General features: G+C 33.1%; 2 protein-coding genes across 3 annotated transcripts in view; one reads left to right on the top strand and one right to left on the bottom strand.

Annotated features, from left to right (window-relative positions):
- Positions 1–23,069, top strand: part of LOC123680316 (ankyrin repeat-containing protein DDB_G0279043-like) — a 79,820-nt gene that overhangs the window by 25,737 nt on the left and 31,014 nt on the right. The gene's annotated exons all lie outside the window — the stretch shown is intronic.
- LOC123680310 (disintegrin and metalloproteinase domain-containing protein 12) overlaps positions 1–23,069 on the bottom strand; it is a 48,496-nt gene that overhangs the window by 6,261 nt on the left and 19,166 nt on the right. Inside the window, exons 2-12 of the mRNA XM_045618144.1 lie at positions 10,057–10,157; positions 9,816–9,971; positions 7,797–8,066; positions 5,693–5,866; positions 5,435–5,604; positions 5,224–5,372; positions 4,493–4,818; positions 4,177–4,317; positions 3,339–3,511; positions 3,079–3,280; positions 2,091–2,286 (exon numbers count right to left, since the gene is read on the bottom strand). Coding sequence (XP_045474100.1) covers positions 2,091–2,286; positions 3,079–3,280; positions 3,339–3,511; positions 4,177–4,317; positions 4,493–4,818; positions 5,224–5,372; positions 5,435–5,604; positions 5,693–5,866; positions 7,797–8,066; positions 9,816–9,971; positions 10,057–10,157 — 2,058 coding nt within the window. The remainder of the gene's footprint in view (positions 1–2,090; positions 2,287–3,078; positions 3,281–3,338; positions 3,512–4,176; positions 4,318–4,492; positions 4,819–5,223; positions 5,373–5,434; positions 5,605–5,692; positions 5,867–7,796; positions 8,067–9,815; positions 9,972–10,056; positions 10,158–23,069) is intronic.

The following is a 23,069-nucleotide window of genomic DNA, read 5'->3' as shown; positions in this document are numbered from 1 at the left end:
ATTTCAGAGTCCAATAGATAACATTATAATGCCTTTTGTCATGGCCTTCTCATGAAAGGTTTCTATCAAAAGTGAATTTTATCATGGGTTTCTGCCTTTTAAAAAGTAAAATTTATGTTTTATGTGGGAACATTATCTTTCCAAATAATGTTCTGGCGATGATTGAGAAATCAAATCACCATTATGACATTAATTTAAACCATTTACCATCAAATTTATTATTATTCTATTGTTTATAATAAGTGTTTAGTATAAGGTTGACCTAACTTTATTACTTCAAAGATAAGTGTCACTTGAGTGAGAGTTACAAACATGTTGAAGATCAATTAATAATTCCAGTAAGAACTGATTCCTTTGTTTATCACATAATTTGAATTACTGACGCAAGAAGAATCTTCAAAAAATAATAATTGAAATAATTGAATCGAGAATAGGTAATCATATACAGGGTGATTCACCAGGATGGCCTATTAGACGTTTATGGAGGACTAATCATAATTTTGAGCTGAAAATTTGCGTATTGGGGTTTGAGACAATGATCTTTCTCCCTAAAATATTTTCAGATCTTTACAACTTCCGGTTATACCGTAAACAGACAACTACTTTCTTTTTTCAAATGGCACACCCAGTATATTATTGCATCATTAGATAGCTTTTTTGATGACAATTTCGGCAATATCCCATACCTTGGATAAAATCTCAACGGTTCTTGAGTTAATAGGATTCTTATGAAAAAATGGTGGTGATGAGAACTCACATTTTTTTTAATTTTTCGGCAGAAAAAGCTTTTTTCGAATGTTTTTTTTTCGATTCTGCAAATACGTAGTATTATAATATTTTTTGCGGTTTGGACCAAAAATATACAGGGTGTTTATAAGAAGATCATGAACTAGGAAAACTCAAATTCATCAAAACTGAAGATTTTCAAATTAGAACCTATATTTTTAATTATTTCAATCGATTCTAAGTCCAAAAATAGTGGGGGTTACTTAAGCAAACCTTATACCTAAGATAGATACTTCAAGAGTTATCGAGGAAGAACTTTAAATGAGGAAAAACCGCAATTTATAAATGAGTTGAGTAGTCTGTGATTTCCGGAAAACACAGGAAGAAACTAAAATTTGATGTTTCCATAACTAAATTTGACATTTCAAGAATTATAATGAATTATTCGTATTTGAAAATTGTATTGGTTTATGGATTTCTTAACAAACCCAACGAAAAATTAATTATAATTCAAGAAATGTAAAATTTAGTTGTCCAAACAGCATTTTAGTTTTTTTCTGATTTTTCCGGAGGTAACAGACTACTCCACACAGTGAGGAATTGTGGTTTTTCCTCTTTCAAGGTTCTTCTTCGATAACTCTCAAAATATTCATTTTAGGTATAGGGTTCATGATCTTCTTATGAACACCCTGTAAATATTTGATCCAAACCGCAAACAGTCTTATAATACTACGTATTTACAGAATCGAAAAAGAAAAAACGAGATCATTTTCTCAAACCTCAATATGCAAATTTGCAGCTGAAAATTATGATAAGTTTTCCATAAATATCTGATAGACACTCCCAGTGAATCACCCTGTATACACACCAGCAAAATTAGGGGATCAGACAGAATCTCAATGAGCTGATTTTTGAAATTTTTTTCAATTGCAGCTTGATTCCTTGGAAACATAGCTATTCAGATGCTATCCTCATTCATTCTCGAATTTAAAATATCGCAATAAATAAAATCAAGCTACAATTAAAAAAAAATTGAAAATGAACTATAAACTCTGTTGAGATTTTGTCCGTTCCTTAATTTCTTCCTCAAGATGAAAGAAAACCTAGAGTGTATTTGTGTACTTAAGTTATAACGATCTCTCTTTCGAATGATGTTTGGTCAACATTATACCAGATTACAAAATTATTTAGTCTAATTTTTTAATCAAGATTGATTTGAATAGCCCTTAAGTTTGTTTAGCAGCGAGTAAATTAGAAGAATGAATATAAAGCAGGCCGTTAATGTATAAATTGGCAGAGAAATAAAGGCAGACGTTTCTCACTGAAGTGAAAATTGTAATATGATAAAAGGTTGGAAATCTTACTATTTGGATCACTGGCAGGACCGCTATCTTCAGATCCTCCAGGGCCAGGATATTCGCAATCGGGTGGTGCAAAACCTTGTTTGCAGTGGCAATGTCCCAAGTTGTTACACCAGCCATTGTTGTTGCAATCGTTCGGACAGGTTAGCCACTCCTTCCTCAAGCTTTCTACCCTCATGCATTTTTGGTTCACACACATCTATTGAAAAAAAAAAAATATATTTTGGATAATAACTTAACCAAAAATTAAAATAAAGGAAGTGGCATTATGTTGAAAATATTTAATAAAAAACTCTAGAATAGATATTTAAAATATAATTACAAAAGGCATTGATATTCTTCCAAGTGTTCAAAATTTAAAAATGAGCTAAGATTTGACGAGTTTTTTAATGAACAAATGTTAGAGTAAATCTTCTGTATAGGTATCATACATTATTTACTCTAATACACTAAATTTCCATTGAAATTAATGGAATATTTCCATAAATATCGTTTAGTGATTTTTGCATTGAAAAATATTGGTTGGCAGAACTGTTTTCTGTATCAGAAATTTGACAGATAATAGATGTATCAGTGACAGGAGAGTTCCGAGTACTAACATATAATAATGAAATATGTGCGAAACTGAGGTTTACGAAAGAAGATTAGAATGAGCTTTCTATGCAAGTATTATTATATATTATTTTCTCTAATTCACTGAAATTTTATTGAAATTAATAGAATATTTCCATAAATAACGTTCAGCAAATTTTGTGTCGAAAAATTTAGGTTGGCAAAACTGTTTTCTGCATAAGAAATTTGACAGATAATAGATGAATCCGTGACAGGAGAGATCCCAGTACCAACATATAAAAATGTATTTTTTATTCATACTATTAGTGTTTTGAGCACTGAAATTACATATACACTTTGAAAGATCAATTATCAAGAATAGGGTCCTAAAACCTTCGAAATTTTTTATTATATTCTTAATGAAATGTTTGAAACTCACTTTTCCATCTCCACAAGATGCTCCATCTGGCGCCAATCCAGGATCTATCTGATTGATTCCCAAATCCACAATTGCATTCCGACAAGGTATTATCGTACCCTTAGAATTGATGAAACTTTGAGATAAGATAGCCACCGTCTCCATTCCAAACTCGAGACGTTCGTTGAGATGTTTACAGTGCAGCATGCCACATAATACACTCCTACAAAATAATAATTCAGTAAAATACTCAAACAAGAATAATAACTAAAAAAACTTACTCGTTTTGACACTTGGTGAAGGATTTGTTGAACTTATTGTAGCCGCAATTGCCATGTCTGGTCCCTTTGGTATTCATTTTATAGCACTGTTCATCGCTCGACTTGCCAGTTTCACCCCAAAGTAATCTGCATTGGTCTGTTCTTGTCCTACAGAATCCATGATAACAATAGGCCTGAAAATTGTATCAATGAAATAAAATATGGACTTAAACAAAACGCAATGAATAGTTATTTATAACACAAGTGCAGAAGGCATTGATATTCTTTCATAAATTCGAAATTCAAAACGAGACACAAAGAGGACAATTTTTGAATGAACCAGTATTATAATAAGCCTTTTGCACTAGTATCATTCATTATTTTCTCTAATTCACTAAATTTTTATTGAAATTAATGGAATATTTCCATAAATATCGTTTAGTGATTTTTGCATTGAAAAATATTGATTGGTAGAACTGTTTTCTGTATCAGAAACTTGACAGATAACAGATATATTCATGACAGGTGAGTACCAACATATAATGCTGAAATATTACCATGAAATCTGTGAGAAACTGAAATATCCCAGCACGATTTTGTTCTACAAGGTATGGCAGAATTTCCACACAATTAGAGAAAATGTTATACACTTGTGTGAAATGCAGAAACATTGAACAGCTCTGAAATAATCAATAATTGACAGAAATTAAGTTATTAGAGAGCTAGTTTTTATATCTATAGTTGGTACACTAATAAGAATTCTGTGATTATTTTTTTGTTTTCAGGTTTTTCAAAAACCTTTGATGGATTGATTCACGAAGTATTTCAAAGAAGAACTTTCATTATTTTTTTGTCTCACCTTTCCATTGTCACAAACTTCAGTGTCCACTTTATAAACATCAGGTGGACAGAATTCTGACTGTCCTGTGCAGTATTCTGGCAAATCACATTCGTAGTCTGCAGATCTACATAAAACTCCTGCATTTTTTGGCATGCAAGTCTGAAAAAAAAATTGATTATGCAATAAACGCTAATTTAAGTTTTTTTTGTATACACAATTATATTTGAATATTTTCAATAGAGAAAACCCATTTTTCTTTGAAGAGGTCACTCTGTATATTCAAAATTTCTGTTTCCTATCGCATGATTAACTTCCATTACCCCAAAAAACTCACCGATAAATCACAGCATTCTCCAGTTGCACAACTAGCATTTGAGTAAAGCATGCAAGTTGTCGCATTGCAGCAAGTGTTTTCGCAGTGTTCGGGCAGTCCACAATCGCACTGTTCACCAGGCTCAACGAACCCATTGCCACAAACAGGACTGTCGAACAATGCTTGTGGCTTGTTTTTCAAACAATAATCCATACCATGGGTGAACGCTAAGAGAAGGTAGTTCAAACTGCAAGATGACCAGTGGGTCGGGGCTTCAGCCGAACTACTTGGGGCCATTATGCAACGGGAATCGGGACACTGGCAGTCATTAGTATCGTGTTCCATACCTGAAAACATAATTTGCATCATAATAATTTTCTTAGAATGCAAGTGCAGAAGGCATTGATATTTTTCCACAAGTTCAAAGTTACGAGTGTTAGAATGAGCCTTCTGTACGAGTATTATATATTTTTTTCTCTAATACACTAAATTTTTATTGACATTAATGAAATATTTTGCCATATATATTGTTTAGGGATTTTTCAATTGAAAAATGTTGGGTGTCAGAACTGTTTCCTGTATTACAAATTTGACAGATGATAGATAAATCCGTAACAGGAGTGCCAACATATAATATGAAATATAACCATGAAACGTTCCAGCACGATTTTGTTCGACAAGGTATAGCAGAATGAATTAATTCGCCACAGAATTTGGGAAAAATATTACAAAAAAATGGCTTTGACACTCACCAAAATTGTGCCCCATTTCATGTGCTATTGTTGTGGCCACAAGTCCGATGACAGGGGAGTGGTCAGTATTTACACCTCCTGAGTATTCGTATGTACAAATTGGACCTTTGAGTGCTTTTCCTACGACTCCATTGTCGAAACTGAACTTACTGTAAGAAAGGAATAATTTTTTCAAGTTATTTGTTTTATGTTCTGAATCATTTCATTTTACCTTAATAATTGTGCATTGTCATTGGGATGGTCCTTAATAAGTTTTTCTCGTCTATAATGTAAAAAATTTGTAAGTGTTGTGTCCCCATCTCTGGAAAAACTTATTTCATCCCTTTCTGTCCATATAACTACACCTACTAGAGCTATGAAAATATTGAGCGGAGAATACAGCTGAAAATAAGTAAGTTTATTAAGAAAACATTATAAAAGGTGAGCATTATTTTTTAACAGGTAATTTTTCTCAATAATGTGAACTTACTCCATTTATAATGTTGGCAATAGTTTTACAATGTTGTATAACTCTTTGTCTACTCTCTCCCAATTCCTTATATTCCCTATTGTCGATGACTAGAACTAATTCTACATATTTTGATTCCTTATTTGCATTGTAAGGTCCGCGAATCAGTTCACTATGATCTACATCTCTTTTGTACTGCGAAAAAAAAAAGAAATTAATTTCGAATTGTTTTGGAGCTCATACAATTTTTTGTTGCATTTTCTCAAAAAATATGTGAGTCTCTTTATTATTCAGCTGGATAAACTGAAACTGAACCCATAAATGGTTTGTTGGTGACTAAGGCCATAATAAAAGTTTTTTGAAACTCAAGATTTCAAATTTATAAATATCCCTTGAAAGGAAACTTATTCTAGGTTTGCTCATGAAATTTGAAAGACGTTACATGGATTTTTACAAATATTTGATAATATACCAAATTCCTTCGCCAGTTAATATGTAACACTTGAGGAATCCACAGAATGTTGAAACAGTTACTGTATTTTATTAAAAATTTGTAAACATTTAAGTTCATCATTTTATCTCAATTATGTAGTAATGCACTTTCATCATATTCAGTTAATCTCTATCCTGGTCCATTGTCCAGAAGAAAAATTAAGTAATTTTCTCAAGTTCCTATTTTATATTCGCTATGAGTCAATTCCAAGCATATTAAAAATTTTAATTGAAGTCTTAATAGCGTGATTTCCATCATTTTGTTTCGATGTTTATGCATAATGGAAAATATAATTTATGATTAATTCTCACAATTATTTGTACTGCTTTGGAGGTCGAGATATTATAACATTGTTTTTCGTAATTCATTTACAAAATGTTTTATATCATCAATTGAAAGTTTTCCTTATTTTATTCCAGAAAACTGGCTAACTTATTTCAAAAGATCCACTGGAATAACTCCTTGGAAAGGGCCTGGATCAAATGATGTTTCAAATAAAACTTTCTTAGTCTTCAGGTTGTCATCGAATTAAGACATTCTATGTGACCTTGGAGTTTAATATCAAAGTTTTCTCAAGGTCAAGTGGATTTTTAATAGGAAATATACATTTTCCTTTGCAGAATCTCATTATCTGTATAAAACTGGGAATATTATGTTTTTAGCTTTTGTTATAAAATGTACCATTGTGGAAATATTGGGTGTTTTATGCCCAGCATGATTTTGATGACTTCAACACACAAACTAATCATATTTGAAAAAGTGAGTGTTCATGGAGAGACAAATAAAAAATCAAAAATTAATTTTTAATAGGAAGAATTAAACAAATATTATATTAATAGCACTTTTTAATGTTCAAAAGTTTCCCCATGATTAGCAATGCACAGTTCTATCCTATATTCAAAGCTTCAGACGGTTGATAAAAGCATCAAGTAAGGAGAAAAATTAATAAGCAGAAATAAATGTAGAAGAAAAAATAATACTGAAGAAATTTGTGTGTTGTTACGCACAATTTAAAATTGATAATTATGTATCTGCTTGCAGTGGTAAAATTTCAAAATGTGCCATCCGGTGAGATTTTATTATCGCGATTTCAACACATGTACGCGGTTGAAGAAAAAAAATCAGAAAACGAATGATTTTATGAGAAAAAACTTTGAAGTACTTTATCATGACCATCTTAAGCATGAAACAAATCAGATCTCCAGAGTTTGCAGTTTTTCAAGAAGATTAATGTTTGGCACAGAAATATGTATATTACCTATTCAAAAAATCTACCAGACCTTGAAATAACCTTGAAATCAAACTCCAAGGTCTCCTTGATTCCTTGAATGTCTGCATTCCATGTCCTCCTAAATACTAAGAAATTTTCATTTGAAACGTCTTTTCATACAGGCTGTCCCCAAGGAGTAATGTCATTGGATCTTTTAAAATGGGTCACCCTGTATAACAATCGGCCTTTTCAATGATGTTAATACAATCTGTTGTTTATTAACTTTAACGTTTTAATTTGATTTTTGTATTTAGCTACTTCCGACCAAATCAAAGAAGTAGAAAAGACAAGGGACACTTAAGTCAACAGTAAAGTTGAATGTCTTTGTAACTTATTCTGGCATCATTAAATGTTATGCTTACCCTGAGAATTGGCTTGTGGTGATGGTCTTCCTCATTCCTACCCTTGTACCCGCAAGTTTTATTGTTTTCCGCTAAATTAGAGTGGCTGTACAAAAAATGTTTACTGGCCATGTTGCCCGTACTTGCTTCCTGACTATCCCTGTGCCTTGAAACGTAATGTAGTTCACTGCCATCGTATATCACGCCATCTAGACCATCGCATGTCGAAATTGCTGCCCAGGATCCAGGCTTGCCCCTAACCTTACCGTGGTAATCGCAAAGGTCCACGTCCTGCAAAAGGTTAATTTGCGCGTTCAGTTAGGTGAAACGTAATATCGGAATTAAACATCTTTTATGGGGTGTGGTTGGTATTAATCAGTGTAGGGGTGGTCACTTTATATACCAGACAAACAAACGTTGTATCGATTCAGAATAAGGTTAGTCACAAGAAACAGATGCACGAGAATGGAGATGGTGGCATTTTGTTTCAGGAAATATCGGTTTGCAAGATTTAATCAAGGAAATTTTACATCAGAATGTTAGATTATGATATTAATGAATTTTCGGTTCTAACAAATAAAGGTTTTCCAATAAGAGGTTCCATTTTTATTAAAAAAATGAGTATAGTTCAAAAGAAATCAATTGATCTTTAATTCATAATGGAGAGGAAGGTAACAGGCCAATTGAAAAGTCCTCGTTCTACCATAGTAAAACACATTTTTTTAGCAAAATTCGATTAAATCATTCAACATAGTTGCCATCGAGAGCGATACAGCGATCTTTTAACTTTTCGATGGGATATTTGTAGTACGATTTGTCTTACGCTTCAAAATAGGCTTCAGTTTCGGCGATTACTTCTTCATTGGATAAATTTCTTTCCAACGAGCATTCTTTTGAGGTCTGAGAACAGGAAAAAGTCGCTGGGGGCCAGATCTGGCGAATACGGTGGATGCAGAAGCAATTTGAAGCCCAATTCTTGCAATTTTGCCATTGTTCTCATTGATTTGTGACACGGCGAATTGTCTTGATGAAACATCACCTTTTTTTCTTCAAATGGGGCCGTTTTTTTAACGATTTCATCCTTCAAACGATCCAATAACGCTATATAATAATCGCTGTTTATAGTCTGGCCCTTTAGGAGGTAATCAATTAATATTATACCTTGCGCATCCCAGAATACTGATGCCATAACCTTGCCAGCTGACTGTTGTGTTTATTCTCGCTTTGGATTCGGTTCATCGTGTGCAGTCCACTCAGCTGACTGTCGATTGGACTCCGGAGTGAAATGATGCAGCCATGTTTCATCCATTGTAACATATCGAAGCAAAAATTTAGGTTTATTGCACTTAAACAGCTTCAAACATAGCCCAGAATCATTAACACGTTGTTGCTTTTGATTGATTGTGAGCTCGAGCGGCACCCATTTTGCACACAGCTTTCTCATGTACAAATATTCGTGAATGATATGATGTACACGTTCAGACGATTTCTTCACAATGTCTGCTATCTCGATCAACTTCACTTTACGGTCATTCAAAATTATTTTGTGAACTTTTTTGATTTTTTCGTTGGTGACAGCCTCTTTTGGGCGTCCACTGCGTTCGCCGCCTTCAGTGCTCATTTCACCACGTTTAAACTTAGCATACCAATCAATGATGGTAGATTTTCCTGGTGCAGACCCCGGAAACTCTTCACCAAGTGAAAAATTTGCTTCAACTGTATTTTTTCCTTCAAAAAGCAATATTTTATCAGCACACGAAATTCTTCTTTTCCATCTTTTTTTGAATAACAAAAGTAGCTACACTCACAACGCAATATCTCACAAACTAATGATCGGACTGCTGTCAAATTTTGACACGTATCGTTTGAAGGTTGGTACTAACTAAAAATCATATGCACTTAATACTAGCACCGCCATGTGTGCATCAGACAGAGGACTTTTCAATTGGCCTAATAAAACGATAACCTCTTGAAATTTGTTGGCATTTTTCTTAAATCCATATTAAATTATCCATTTCCATCACTAGTTTTGTAACATACCTTGTTGTTGTGTTTGTGGACCATATCAGTACCATTGGCCTGATACCTATGGAAGAACCCATCTGAAAGCAACTGCTTATTCAGTACGAGATCTAGTAAAAAAATTTCGTCTAAAATTTTCAACTTTATTAGCAGATGCTCGGCATGCAGACCATCCTGTAATAGAGAACATAATAAAAACAAATTTCACGAGAATATTCTTCATTCAATTCGAACAGATAATACAGTGGTGAAAAATTACCGATTCTTTTGTTGTGTGTATCCTTCTTTTGTGTCGTCCATGGTACAAAATTGGCTCAACTATCGAATGTTGGTGGAAATCGAGTGTAGGATGTGAAAAATCTGGAAAAAAAAACAGGGAGTTATTTTAAGTGTGAGGGAAAAATAAGTTGATGAAGCACTACTAATTAAGATATTCATGAAAAAAAAAAAAAGATTTTTCTTATTGAATTCTCTTGTGGATTCGATCCTGAAGCTTTCAAACTATGTGCTTAGGCTCCAAAACTTGAACTGTTAAAATTCACTTTTTGTGATAATAATAAATCTAAATCATGATAAAGTTTGGTTGGCATGATGATGATCCTTAATATGTAGATACCAACATTTTTTTTTTACTTTTAAATCCCAAACCCTAATAGAAATAGAGTGTTGATTCTTCAAATATTGTGCTTGAAATTCTGAACAAATAACCCTGAGATAATATTCGCTATTAGTTTTTAATGAGATCAGATATTTTGTAAAGTAGAGGAATTTTATAAACCATTATGTAAAATTCGTGTTTTTTATGGTAATGATCCCTAGAAAAGTTAATCGGATATTATAGTGAAGAACATTACGAAAATTTTAATGTCCTCAATCCCGTTCAATAATAAGTCCAAGAATCCAGTTAATAGCAGAAAACGAAATCTTTGAGTTTCGCAACAAATTACGTAACAGTCGATTTACTCTATAAAACATAAAAATTAACGTTTCTTCCTAGATGTTCTCATCTAATGAAAAAACAATCAAAATAAACATTTTATACGTTATGGTTTGTAAGTTTTCTTTTTTTATTGCAAAATATCAAGACCTGTTAAAACATTTATTAATAATCCTAAATAAAAAAAAAATATGAGTAGTGGGATTACTGGGATTCGAACCTGGAATTAACTTCAAATACAGGGTGATTCAACGGGATAGCCTATTAGACGTTAATGAAAAATTAATCATAATTTTGAGCTGAAAATTTGCATGTTGGGGTTTGAGACAATGATCTTTCTCTCTAAAATATTTTCAGATCTCTACAACTTCCGGTTATACCAGACTACTACTTCCTTATTTCAAATGGCACACCCAGTATGTTATAAAGGGTGTTTTTTTTTAGAGCTATAGAACTATTCGATTGACATGAATTTTATTAATCCGCAAGATAATCTTGTGGAATTACATTTTAAACATGATTTCTGGCATATTTTCGATGACTTTTTCCAACATTTGTGGCCGTATATCGGCAATAACACGGCGAATGTTGTCTTCCAAATGGTCAAGGGTTTGTGGCTTATCCGCATAGACCAATGACTTTACATAGCCCCACAGAAAGTAGTCTAGCGGTGTTAAATCACAAGATCTTGGAGGCCAATTCACAGGTCCAAAACGTGAAATTAGGCGGTCACCAAACGTGTCTTTCAATAAATCGATTGTGGTACGAGCTGTGTGACATGTTGCGCCGTCTTGTTGGAACCACAGCTCCTGGAAATCATAGTTGTTCAATTCAGGAATGAAAAAGTTAGTAATCAATGGCTCTATACCGATCACCATTGACTGTAACGTTCTGGCCATCATCGTTTTTGAAGAAGTACGGACCAACGATTCCAGCAACCCATAAAGCGCACCAAACAGTCAGTTTTTCTGGATGTAACGGTGTTTCGACATACACTTGAGGATTAGCTTCACTCCAAATGCGGCAGTTTTGTTTGTTAACGTAGCCATTCAACCAGAAGTGCGCTTCATCGCTAAACAAAATAAAATGGACGTAGTGCGCGATACGTATTCCGCACAGAATAAAATTGCACTATTTGCAAGCGTTGTTCAGGCGTGAGTCTATTCATGATGAATTGCCAAACCAAACTGAGAATAAATCACTTGACAGCTGTTAAATCGATCGCCATCTTGAACAGTACTGCCAACTTACAGTTATATACCTCGAAAAAAACACCCTATATATAGGGTGTGCCATTTGAATTAAGAAACTAGTAGTCTGTTTCCGGCATAACCGGAAGTTGCAGAGATCTGAAATATTTCAGTTAGAAAGCTCATTATCTCAAACCCCAACATGCAAATTTCCAGCACAACTTTATGATTAGTTCTTACATAAACGTCTAATAGGCCATCGCGGTGAATCACCCTGTATTTTCTCTTGACCCAAGGTTTATCATCTAACTACAAGATCAGAATAAGGTGTTTACGTCAGCTCTTCGCAAACAGCAGCAGCTGCACTCCGGCTTAAACAATTAGAAATTGACCCATGACCTCGTAGGACCATTAAATTGTACCTTTGTGCATCTAATCTCGAAACACTTGAACTCAATTAGGCTCTTGCCTCGAGTGCTTCAAACATTCAACTCTTGAACCCTTCCTGGGTAATTCGAATTATGCTCGGGTATTGTTTCATCCAACACGGAGAGAGTATGTATTTTAGATTCTAGGCAGTTGTACACGTGCTCTTGTCGAGAATAGCTATAGGGCCCTACCAAGCTAAAAGAGCGAGATGGTTATATCCAAAGTTTTGGGTTCCATTGAAATTGACGAAGGACAAAGAACGATATTTGTTAGGATGGGTCCCTATGTAGGTGTTAGATTCCTCGCTTGCTAGAGGGTTGTTGATGGTGAAGCGTTGAAAGAAATATATGGTGACGAGTATAAAATAACTTACGATGAAGCCATACTTCTTTATTTTTAATTTTTACTTCCACTGATATCGAGATTTCAAATATCTATTTTTTACAACGTTCTCTGATTTAAAACAATTGAGTTATTTCCCCATTATACAGGGTGTTCCAATATTGACGCGACGCCCTATTACGATTGAGCTCCAACATTTTCGACATACTATATCATTCGGCACCATTAGAGCTACAATCTCAAATTGTTTAAAAATACACAAAGTGTACCAGAAAAGTATAAATGATCAAATTTATGATTTTTCTCATGGAACATCCTGTATTTTATTGAATTTAATATTGCATGGAATAAATCAACCCAGGTTTGCTCGAAGATTCATATGCTTAACACTTACCATTTTTGAGATATTTCGATTTTGGATAAATTGAAGGGCCCTTGAAAAAACCTATTGACTTTTTGATAATCATTCAGAATTCTACTGGGTGGTCAAAATGAGACATTGATGACTCATTCAAAAGTTAATATCAGACCTATTTCAAATGGCACACCCTGTATTTAATTCTTTAATTAACAAATTTCATTATCTTCGAAAAATTCTTTTCCAAATAAGAAAATAAAATTTAGGGTGTGCCCTTTCAAATAAGCCCGATATTAACGTTTCGAATAAGTCGTCAATGAATCGTCTCAATTTGAACACTCAGTAGAGCTTTCAATGATTACCAAAGAGACAGATCTTACCTCCGTTCTTCTAGGATTCAGTTTCAAAATCTCAATAAAAAAAATTTATTCATTTCAAAGTTATTAAATTCTTCCTAAGACCCTGCAATTAAGGAAAAATGGAAATATGTCAAAAACGGTAATTTTTAAGCATATAAAACTTCCAACGAACTTGGATTCATTTATTCGATGCAAACTGAAAATGAAATAAAAAATAGGGCGTTCCATCAGGAAAACATATGTTTGGTCATCAACACTTTTTGGTACACCCTGTGTATTTCCAAACAAATGGATCCTAATGATACTTTGTCAAAAAACAATTCGAAAATTGCAGTGTCGCGTCAATAGTAGAACACCCTGTATTTAAAAGTTGAGAATTAAGATATAAAACTTTAAAAAAATTCTCCTGAACTTAGTACTAAAAAACATAAACTTCAGAAAACGTGAATAATTATTGAATCTTATTCAATTAGATCAAGTCTAAAAAAAAATTACAGAAATATTGAATAATGGATGAATCATCAGACATCACATTCAGATATTTCATATTGACCCAATGCAAGCAGTCTTAATGAGCTTTCATTATCTGATAATGTGACATCGATATTTAACATCTTGATCAATTTATTAAGCAAGTTACGAGATTCCTAGATTTTTTTTTATTGACTTGTGCGATATACTAGAATTCCACAAAATAAGAAGAAATGATTTGTAATGTTTCACACAATGTTCTAGATGTTCGGAAGTAATAAACTGATAAAGATTAGTTTGGGATACTGTAATTAATATTATTATGTCAATATATGTACCTAAAAATTGCAACAATAAATGTAAAAATACTAGAGTTATAATTTAAAAAACTGATTTTTTTTTCAAACTTCAACATCTTGTATCCCGAAAACGAAGATAGTTTTTTATGAGAAAAGTTGTTCTATCCCTCGTTCTATCCGACGTAAAGTTATTGGACTGAAATCTGGACCACCCTGCATATCCAAAAATAATAATTATTCCAAAGTTTTATTCTCGGAAATAATGAAATCAAAACTTAACTAGGCTTTTAGCTAATCATATTTTTCGAGCTTTGATTGATTTGACGATCTGAAAAACAAATCTTCAGTATTGCCAACTAAACATCAAGTTAAATGCAGTGGAAACTCGGATCGATTGCTTTCTCTTAAAACTCGCGAATGAAAATTCGCAAAACGTGTTATAAAACGAGAACATCTGAACTTCCGCAATTAAAATTCGTAGCACTTGTGAACTTTCTTCACCTAATCCAATAACGGTTCATTTCAAGTTGGCAATGGATAAACATTGGAAAAACTCAATTCTGGAATTGCCATTTCAAATCAGAGGTTGTAACCCAAAACAAAAACAGACGATGTTTCACCATTCTGATGACCAACTTTTTGGATTTATGAAACGAATTATTTAGTAACAGAAAAAGGAGCTTTTGAGAGTTTGCCATTCATGCTCAAATTTCGAGTTTGGAAACCACATAACTGTACAGGGTGAGTCAAAAATGTGTACTGAGCTTTTTGGGAGTTATAGCACATTGAAAAATAAGTATAGTTTAATGAATAAACTTATGGCCCAAAATCCATCTTAAGGAAGATATCTACTTCTTAAAATGTTATGTTGCTCACTCTGTATATTTTTCGTTTTGTGATATCATTTTGAAAAACACTAGTCGATTTCGTGAAAATTTTGTAGAAAAAAATCATGACTCTCTATCTAAAAACACCCTTTATAACAATATCAGAAATGTAGAACTATAATAAAAAATGTTTTTCAACAACATACATTTATGCACGAAATTTCAATTTGGTGGCATTCACCGTTTAGAAGTTATGCGGAGAAATTTTTTTAATTTTATCAACTTTGGAAGGATAAATCTCTCTTAATATGCATTTTGAGCCATAAGTTTATTCAACAAACTATAATGATTATTCAAAATACCGGGTTTTTCACCATAATTTGACCCCCCCTTCAACTTTGTTATTAAAAGAGGTACAAAAAAAGTTTTCTACAAAAGTTTCACGAAATCGACTAGTGTTTTTCAAAATGATTTCACAAAACGAAATATATACAGAGTGGGCAACATATTGACTGCAACTTCATTTTTTCAAATGGAACACCCTGTATATTTTACTATATTCGACTAGCTCTTTTTCCTCTGACTGCGGATATATAACATGTTTGGTCTATCTCTCTTATTCTGAGTACCACAGAGTTTCAAATTTTAAAAACCACCTGGCATGCTCAGAAATCAGTTTTCAAGAGGTAGGCTGCGATAATTCAAAATGCCCTTTTTTGAGTTATCTCGTTGGCAACGATATGACATACGTTTTTCACTATAAATTGGAATTGGAATATTTGGATGCAACTCTATATATTCTTTCCTTGTAGCTTTCTTATTTTTATTTTTCTTCACATAAAGTGAAAATATTTCAAATTTTTCCGCTTCTGTGTAGTGCATATTCGATTAATATTTCCATTCAATGACTAACGTAGTCATATATCGTTGCCAACGAGATAACTCAAAAAAGAGCATTTTGAGTTATCGCAGCCTTCCACTTGAAAATAAAATACTTAGCTTGCCAGGTGCTTTTTAAAATTTGAAACTCTGTGGTACTCAGAATAAGAGAGATAGACCAAACATGTTATATATCCGAAGTCAGGGGGAAAAGAGCTAGTCAAATATAGTAAAATATACAGGGTGTTCCATTTGAAAAAATGAAGTTGCAATCAATATGTTGCCCACTCGGTATATATTTCGTTTTGTGAAATCATTTTCAAAAACACTAGTTGATTTCGTGAAAATTTTGTAGAAGAAATTTTTGTACCTCTTTCAGTAGCAAAGTTAAAGGGGGGGTCAAATTATGGTGAAAAACACATTTTTGACTCACCCTGTATACACAGGGGTGTTCAAGAGTTCCTGATGACCTAAGCTTCTTATGAGAAATAAACTTGATCTACCATTGAATAAATATTTAGTTACCCCAAAACCAAATAATTTTCTAATCCAATTTTCCATGGCAATACAAAACAATTTTCGAACGACTAAGAATATTTCTGGTGTCGACATTCAATAACAACTCTTGCGGTTGCACAATTGCAATTCGATTTCTCACGGCCACGGTCATAGGCTCTGATTATTATAATTCCAAATTAACTTCATTATTTTGCTCAGTCTCAAGTCTCATTTTCCCATATTATCGTCAAGGCCTCACAAGATTGGGTAACTAGAGTAGTGGTTCTTGAATAACATTAGTTTAATTCGATAAAGCAATTTTTTAATGTAGAATTTTAACACGACAAAGAATGGGAAGTTTTAATAACGTTAGGGCACAACTTAGAGTAATAAACATAGATGGAGGTAGCATAAGTCATTTTCAGTAAGCAAATTTTGTACCCAACATGAACTTTCAAATTTGACATGAAGCGTGCGGGAATAAAAACATAACAGTGATACGATATTTCACTCAATTCGTAAGTTTTTCCACGAAGAGTGCGCTTCTTATGTCCCATAGTGAATCAACGTTTCATATTAACTCGAAATATATTGAAATAATACCTAAATATATCAGAAATTCAGAAAACGAACTTCAAGCACGCCAAACGACGTGAAACAACCGATGACACTAGGAGAGCAAAAGTTGCCAAACCTTGGATTTCAGCAGGTAGATACAGAAAAAAATAAATATTCTGCTTATTATAAATTCGAAAATTAGGAAAAATATCGGATTCCAAATATTCAAATTTGTATACAGGGTGGCCACTTTTTCAATGGGATTGTATTGGTAACTTTTAAACCATAAAAGTTAGAAGGTCGGTCAAATGGAGAAAAAGTTGCATGCATAGAAGCATTATCAAGCAGTTCAAACAAATCGAGATTATCAGGGCCGGTTTTCGAGATATCATAAGAAAAGTAAATTATGTCATTTTGATTTTTCTTTTTTTCCCACTTTATTTCAAATATTATCAAAAAATGTCACAGGAATTTTTTATTCGACAGTGAATTATCCTCAATTTGACGTAATCAGATTTCGTATCCAACGTTTCGTACTCTCTGGGCCACCCTCAACCTCATTTTTTTCAATACGGACCTGCATATTTTATGACATTTTTCGAAATAACTTTTAACGCTGAATTCAACGATATATCATACAATGTCATTCAAAGTTGATTTTCAGGTGATTTTGACCCTCATCCAAATTTAATGGTGTTTATGTAAGAAAAAAACAAGTCTATTAACGATATCAATGTTCTGACCCAAATTCAATCGAACCCAGAAAAAAAATCGAGAACTGTGGCCAGTGAATGGAATTTTTCAAGAACTGCTGGTAATAAAATAGTCAAGAGACGCGAATACAATGATTTTAAATTTGAATACCAAGCCTTGCAAAAATTATATCGTAATGATCTCAAAGTAAAGTTCGATTCTGTAATTTGTTTCAACGATTCAAATGACAAATACAACAATAGTGATACCTCACGAGAAAATGGAGAATGTTTTGGAAGGTATTCAAGTAGACCAAACAAGCAAATTTATAAGAAGTATGGGTTCCAGAACCGTAAAGTGCAATTTACAAAATGGTGGACATTTCGAACACTTACTTCATTAATTTTCATTTACTTTCGAATAATCATTTGATTTTTCTTTCATTAAATTATACTTTCGTTTAATTATTATGAATTGAAATATTTAAATGATTATTATAAAAGAAGAACCAAGAAACCAGTATATTGGTTTCTTGCTTTGATTCTAATATGTTCCATTTAGTTCAAGTTGATTTTCTAATCGAAATTTATTGCATATTGCATGTTGTTAACTAAACTAAATGAAGGTAATACAGATCCGACCCAAAGAAAATTGGAAAAGGGTCAAAATCACCTGAAAATCTACTTTGAATGACATTGTATGATATATCGTTGAATTCAGCGTTGAAAGTTATTTCGAAAAATGTCATAAAATATGCAGGTCCGTATTGAAAAAAATGAGGTTGAGGGTGGCCCAGAGAGTACGAAACGTTGGATACGAAATCTGATTACGTCAAATTGAGGATAATTTACTGTCGAATAAAAAATTCCTGTAACATTTTTTGATGACAGTTGAAATGAAGTGGGAAACAAAGAAAAATCAAAATGACATAATTTACTTTTCTTATGATATCTCGAAAACCGGCCCTGATAATCTCGATTTGTTTGAATTGCTTGATAATGCTTCTATGCATGCAACTTTTTCTCCATTTGACCGACCTTCTAACTCTTATAGTTTAAAAGTTACCAATACAATCCCATTGAAAAAGTGGCCACCCTGTATAATCGGTAATCACTCAAGTAAATATATTTCATTCAATATAATATACATTAATAACGATATAGTAAAATTGTGGATTTGAAAATATATCACAATCCGACAACGTCATCTAACCATGTTGGGGACATGTAAAAATTGCGTATACTTCCTCTACCTATGTTTATTACTCTATGGAACACAATAAATATGACAATTTAGTGGCAGGAATTAAGATAGAAATATGTAGATATAGTATAGGGTTTTCAATAAATAGTGTTCACTTTTTTTATAAGTGTACTTTTAATATTCTGAGCTATGCTATCTCCTCTACATATATCCTACGAATATTTTAAGCAAGGAAAGTAGTGTTGTTGAAAAAACTCGTTTAATTCTCAAAATAAAAAAACTAATTGAACGAAATAGCAGGTTCCCAGTTCTGATAAGAGAAAGCTGAAAAAGTCATACGCAAGTCAAACAGTATACACACCTGAAAATGACCTCGTAAAAGGTTGTGTCGAGTAACCACTCGGTAACACACTATATTCTGATAATTACAGGTAATCAACATATTGGTTGAATTTTTTTAATTACAAGAAATTTCAAACCGATCGAGAATCAATTTAATCTATCCTCAGATTCTTTCAACTTTATACAAACTATAGAATAATAAACATAGATACTAGGGAGTATACGCAATTTTTACATGTCCCCAACATGGTTAGGTTACGTTGTCGGATTGTGATTTATTTTCAAATTCACAATTTTACTATATCGTTATAAATGTATATTTTATTGAATGATATATATTTATTTGAGTGTTTCCCGATTAAATATGCAAATTTGAATATTTGGAATCCGATATTTTTCCTAATTGTCGAATTTATAATAAATAGAATATTTATTATTTTCTGTATCTACCTGCTTAAATCCAAGGTTTGGCAACTTTTGTTCTCCTAGTGTCATCGGTTGTTTCACATCGTTTGGCGCGCTTGAAGTTTGTTTTCTAAATTTCTGAAATAACGGGTTTTTTTTTTTCGAGGTATATAACTTTAAGTTGGCATTACTGTTCAAGATGGCGACCGATTTGACAGCTGTCAAGTGATTTATTCTCAGTTTGGTTTGGCAATTCATCATGAATAGACTCACGCCTGAACAAATGAAACGAATGGGCCCAAAATGAGATTGCCTTTGTTCCCGATTTTCATAAGCGAATTTTGTTTGGCGATGAAGCGCACTTCTGGTTGAATGGCTACGTCAACAAACAAAACTGCCGCATTTGGAGTGAAGCTAATACTCAAGTGTATGTCGAAACACCGTTACATCCAGAAAAACTGACTGTTTGGTGCGCTTTATGGGCTGGTGGAATCATTGGTCCGTACTTCTTCAAAAACGATGATGGCCAGAACGTTACAGTCAATGGTGACATATAGTGACATGATTACTAACTTTTTCATTCCTGAATGGAACAACCATGATGTCCAGGAGCTGTGGTTCCAACAAGACGGCGCAACATGTCACACAGCTCGTGCCACAATCGATTTATTGAACACGTTTGGTGACCGCCTAATTTCACGTTTTGGACCTGTGAATTGCCCTCCAAGATCTTGTGATTTAACACCGCTAGACTACTTTCTGTGGGGCTATGTAAAGTCAATGGTTTATGCGGATAAGCCACAAACCCTTGATCATTTGGAAGACAACATTCGCCGTGTTATTGCCGATATACGGCCACAAATGTTGGAAAAAGTAATCGAAATTGGACGTTCAGATTAGACTACATCCGAGTCAGCCGTGGCGGTCATATGCCAGAAATCATATTCAAAATGTAATGCCACAAGATTATCTTGCGGATAAATAAAATTAATGTTAATCGAATAATCCATCGTTGTTTTATTGCAATTTAAAGTTCTATGGCTCTAAAAAACACCCTTTATATTATATCGATTGAAATATATTTATTTGAATGATTCCCGATTAAATATGCCAATTTTAATATTGGAATCAGATATTTTTCCTAATTGTCGAATTTATAATAAGCAAAATATTTATTATTTCCTGTATCTACCTGCTGAAATCCAAGGTTTGGCAACTTTTACTCTCCTAGTGTCATCGGTTGTTTCACGTCGTTTGGCGCGCTTGAAGTTTGTTTTCGAAATTTCTGATATATTTAGGTATTTATTTCAATATATTTTGAGTTAATATGAAACGTTGATTCACTATGGGACATAAGAAGTGCATTCTTTGTAGAGAAACTCGCGAATTGATTGAAATATCGTATCATTGATATGTTTTCATTTCCGCGCGCTTCATGTCAAATTTGATAGTTCATGTTGGGGACAAAATTTGCTTACTGAAAATGACATATGCTCCCTCTATACTGTTTATTACTCTGAGTTTCAAACACAGAGTCCGAACACATACGATTCATAAATCAACCACAGAACAACAACAAAAATCATTGAAATTGGTTTTTCCGTTTAGAAAAAGTTCACTTACGTACACAAGTGCGTAATGATCAGGTATATAAAGATAATGAACACGTGGGAAAGGAAAAGCTGCCACAATTAGGTATATCAATAAATATTATAAGTCTGATGGCTCCCCAACGTGCACTTAAAAATTGGCGACAGGAAACACAGACTTCACCACCTTCTTCGGCTTTCAATTTCTATGGTCGGTAACCTATCATTAATCCCGATATCACGTCCATTAAGCTTACAACGAAGGAAACACAGTTCCGTTCTATTTAGCCCATCTGAAAGCATCGTTTTCTAGCCCACTCACTCCCCAGGCATGTGTGTGTGGCTGACCGATAATGATAATCCAAGAAAGGAATCAATTCGTTTTCAGGATCGTTCTCGATCTTGTGGGGGCTCGAATTGTTCGATAACTTGACTCACATATCGACAAATACGAGATATCTCTATCTACAGGGTGTTGGTTAATAATTGCGACAAACTTCTGGAGGTATACGACGATCTATTAGTGTGGCGTCACACGCCGCCATTTTTGGTTCTCCTGTCAGTGTTCGGAATCCAAACAAATAAATTGTCATTCAAATTAGTACGGTGTCGTTGAAGAAATTGGCTTATTTTCATAAATAAGAGTATTTGAGGAACGATTTCAGTATTAATTGATAGACAGAAGGAACGAGGTTAATACCAGTAAGTTTGAATCCTGTATCATTCCCCAGATTTTGTAAAAAGCCGTGTTTATTAGTTGAACTTCAAGTTCGAACTTACTGGCATTAATCTCGAGCCTTCTGTCTATCAATTAATAGTAAAATCGTTCCTTAAATAATCTTATTCATCAAAATAAGCCAATTTCTTCAACGACACCGTACGAATTTGAATGACAATTTGTTTGTTTGGATTCCGAACACTGACAGGAGAACTAAAATGGCGGTGTGTGACGTCATCACTAATAGAGCGTATTTCTGCATGAAATAATGAAAAAAATTGGAAATTGGAGGTAAAAAGGCACACAAACGTTTTGTTTTAGAGGTGTTAAAGTTTGATTTTTTCTTTCAAGTTTTTTCTCATAGCACCTTCTCTTCATAGTTTAGAAAAATGTAAAAAGAAACTTGGTCCAGTACTACACTTTTTGGTTTCTTGTAGTTTTGCCGTATCTGCTACTGATTTACAATTATCTAGTAATTCTCAGGAAAATCCAAATTATTATAAAGATCCAGTGAGTAAGCTGTGATGAATAAATTAATTATAAGTTTTGGAATTTTTTCTCAAAATTTCCATTTGCTTTTGTACTTCTAACAACATCCTGTATAATTTTGTTGTTAAATTTTCTCTTAGAAACTGACTATTTATTTATAGCTCTCAGTTTTTTTTAAAGAAAAAATGGTATGTTACTGAGATATTTTGAACTTGAAATCATTTTTTGAATTGCTCAATCAATTTATGACAAAACAACACGTGTTTTTCATTTCTTCAATAAATTATCTCTTATTAGATAGTTCTTGATAATGTATTTAAGTTGAGACGTTTCATTTTTTGGATAAAAAGGCAGCTCATACGAAAAAAAAATCATGAGATATTGAATTGAACGAGCAATTCCAAAATGATTTTTCGTCGAAATTATCTCAGTAGCGTACTGGCATTTTTTTCTATCAAAAAATGGAGATCAATAAATAAACTTCAACTCTCGGAAAATTAAACATTTTCGAATAAAAGTTATATCACCCCCTGCACTTGATCGCACTCATTCACCCACACCCTGTATACTAATATAATATAATTACCATATTACGTTTTTCAAATGCGAAAAGCTAATATAAAAACAGGAAATAATGAAATAAATAATAAGTTGAATGAATTAGAAATATAACATGGATTTTCAAA

Source organism: Harmonia axyridis, chromosome 5 (genome assembly GCF_914767665.1).
Source record: "Harmonia axyridis chromosome 5, icHarAxyr1.1, whole genome shotgun sequence".
In the NCBI taxonomy this organism is placed as follows: domain Eukaryota; kingdom Metazoa; phylum Arthropoda; class Insecta; order Coleoptera; family Coccinellidae; genus Harmonia; species Harmonia axyridis.
The sequence above is the reverse complement of the archived record's forward strand: the minus strand, read 5'-3'. Positions and strand labels throughout refer to the sequence as shown.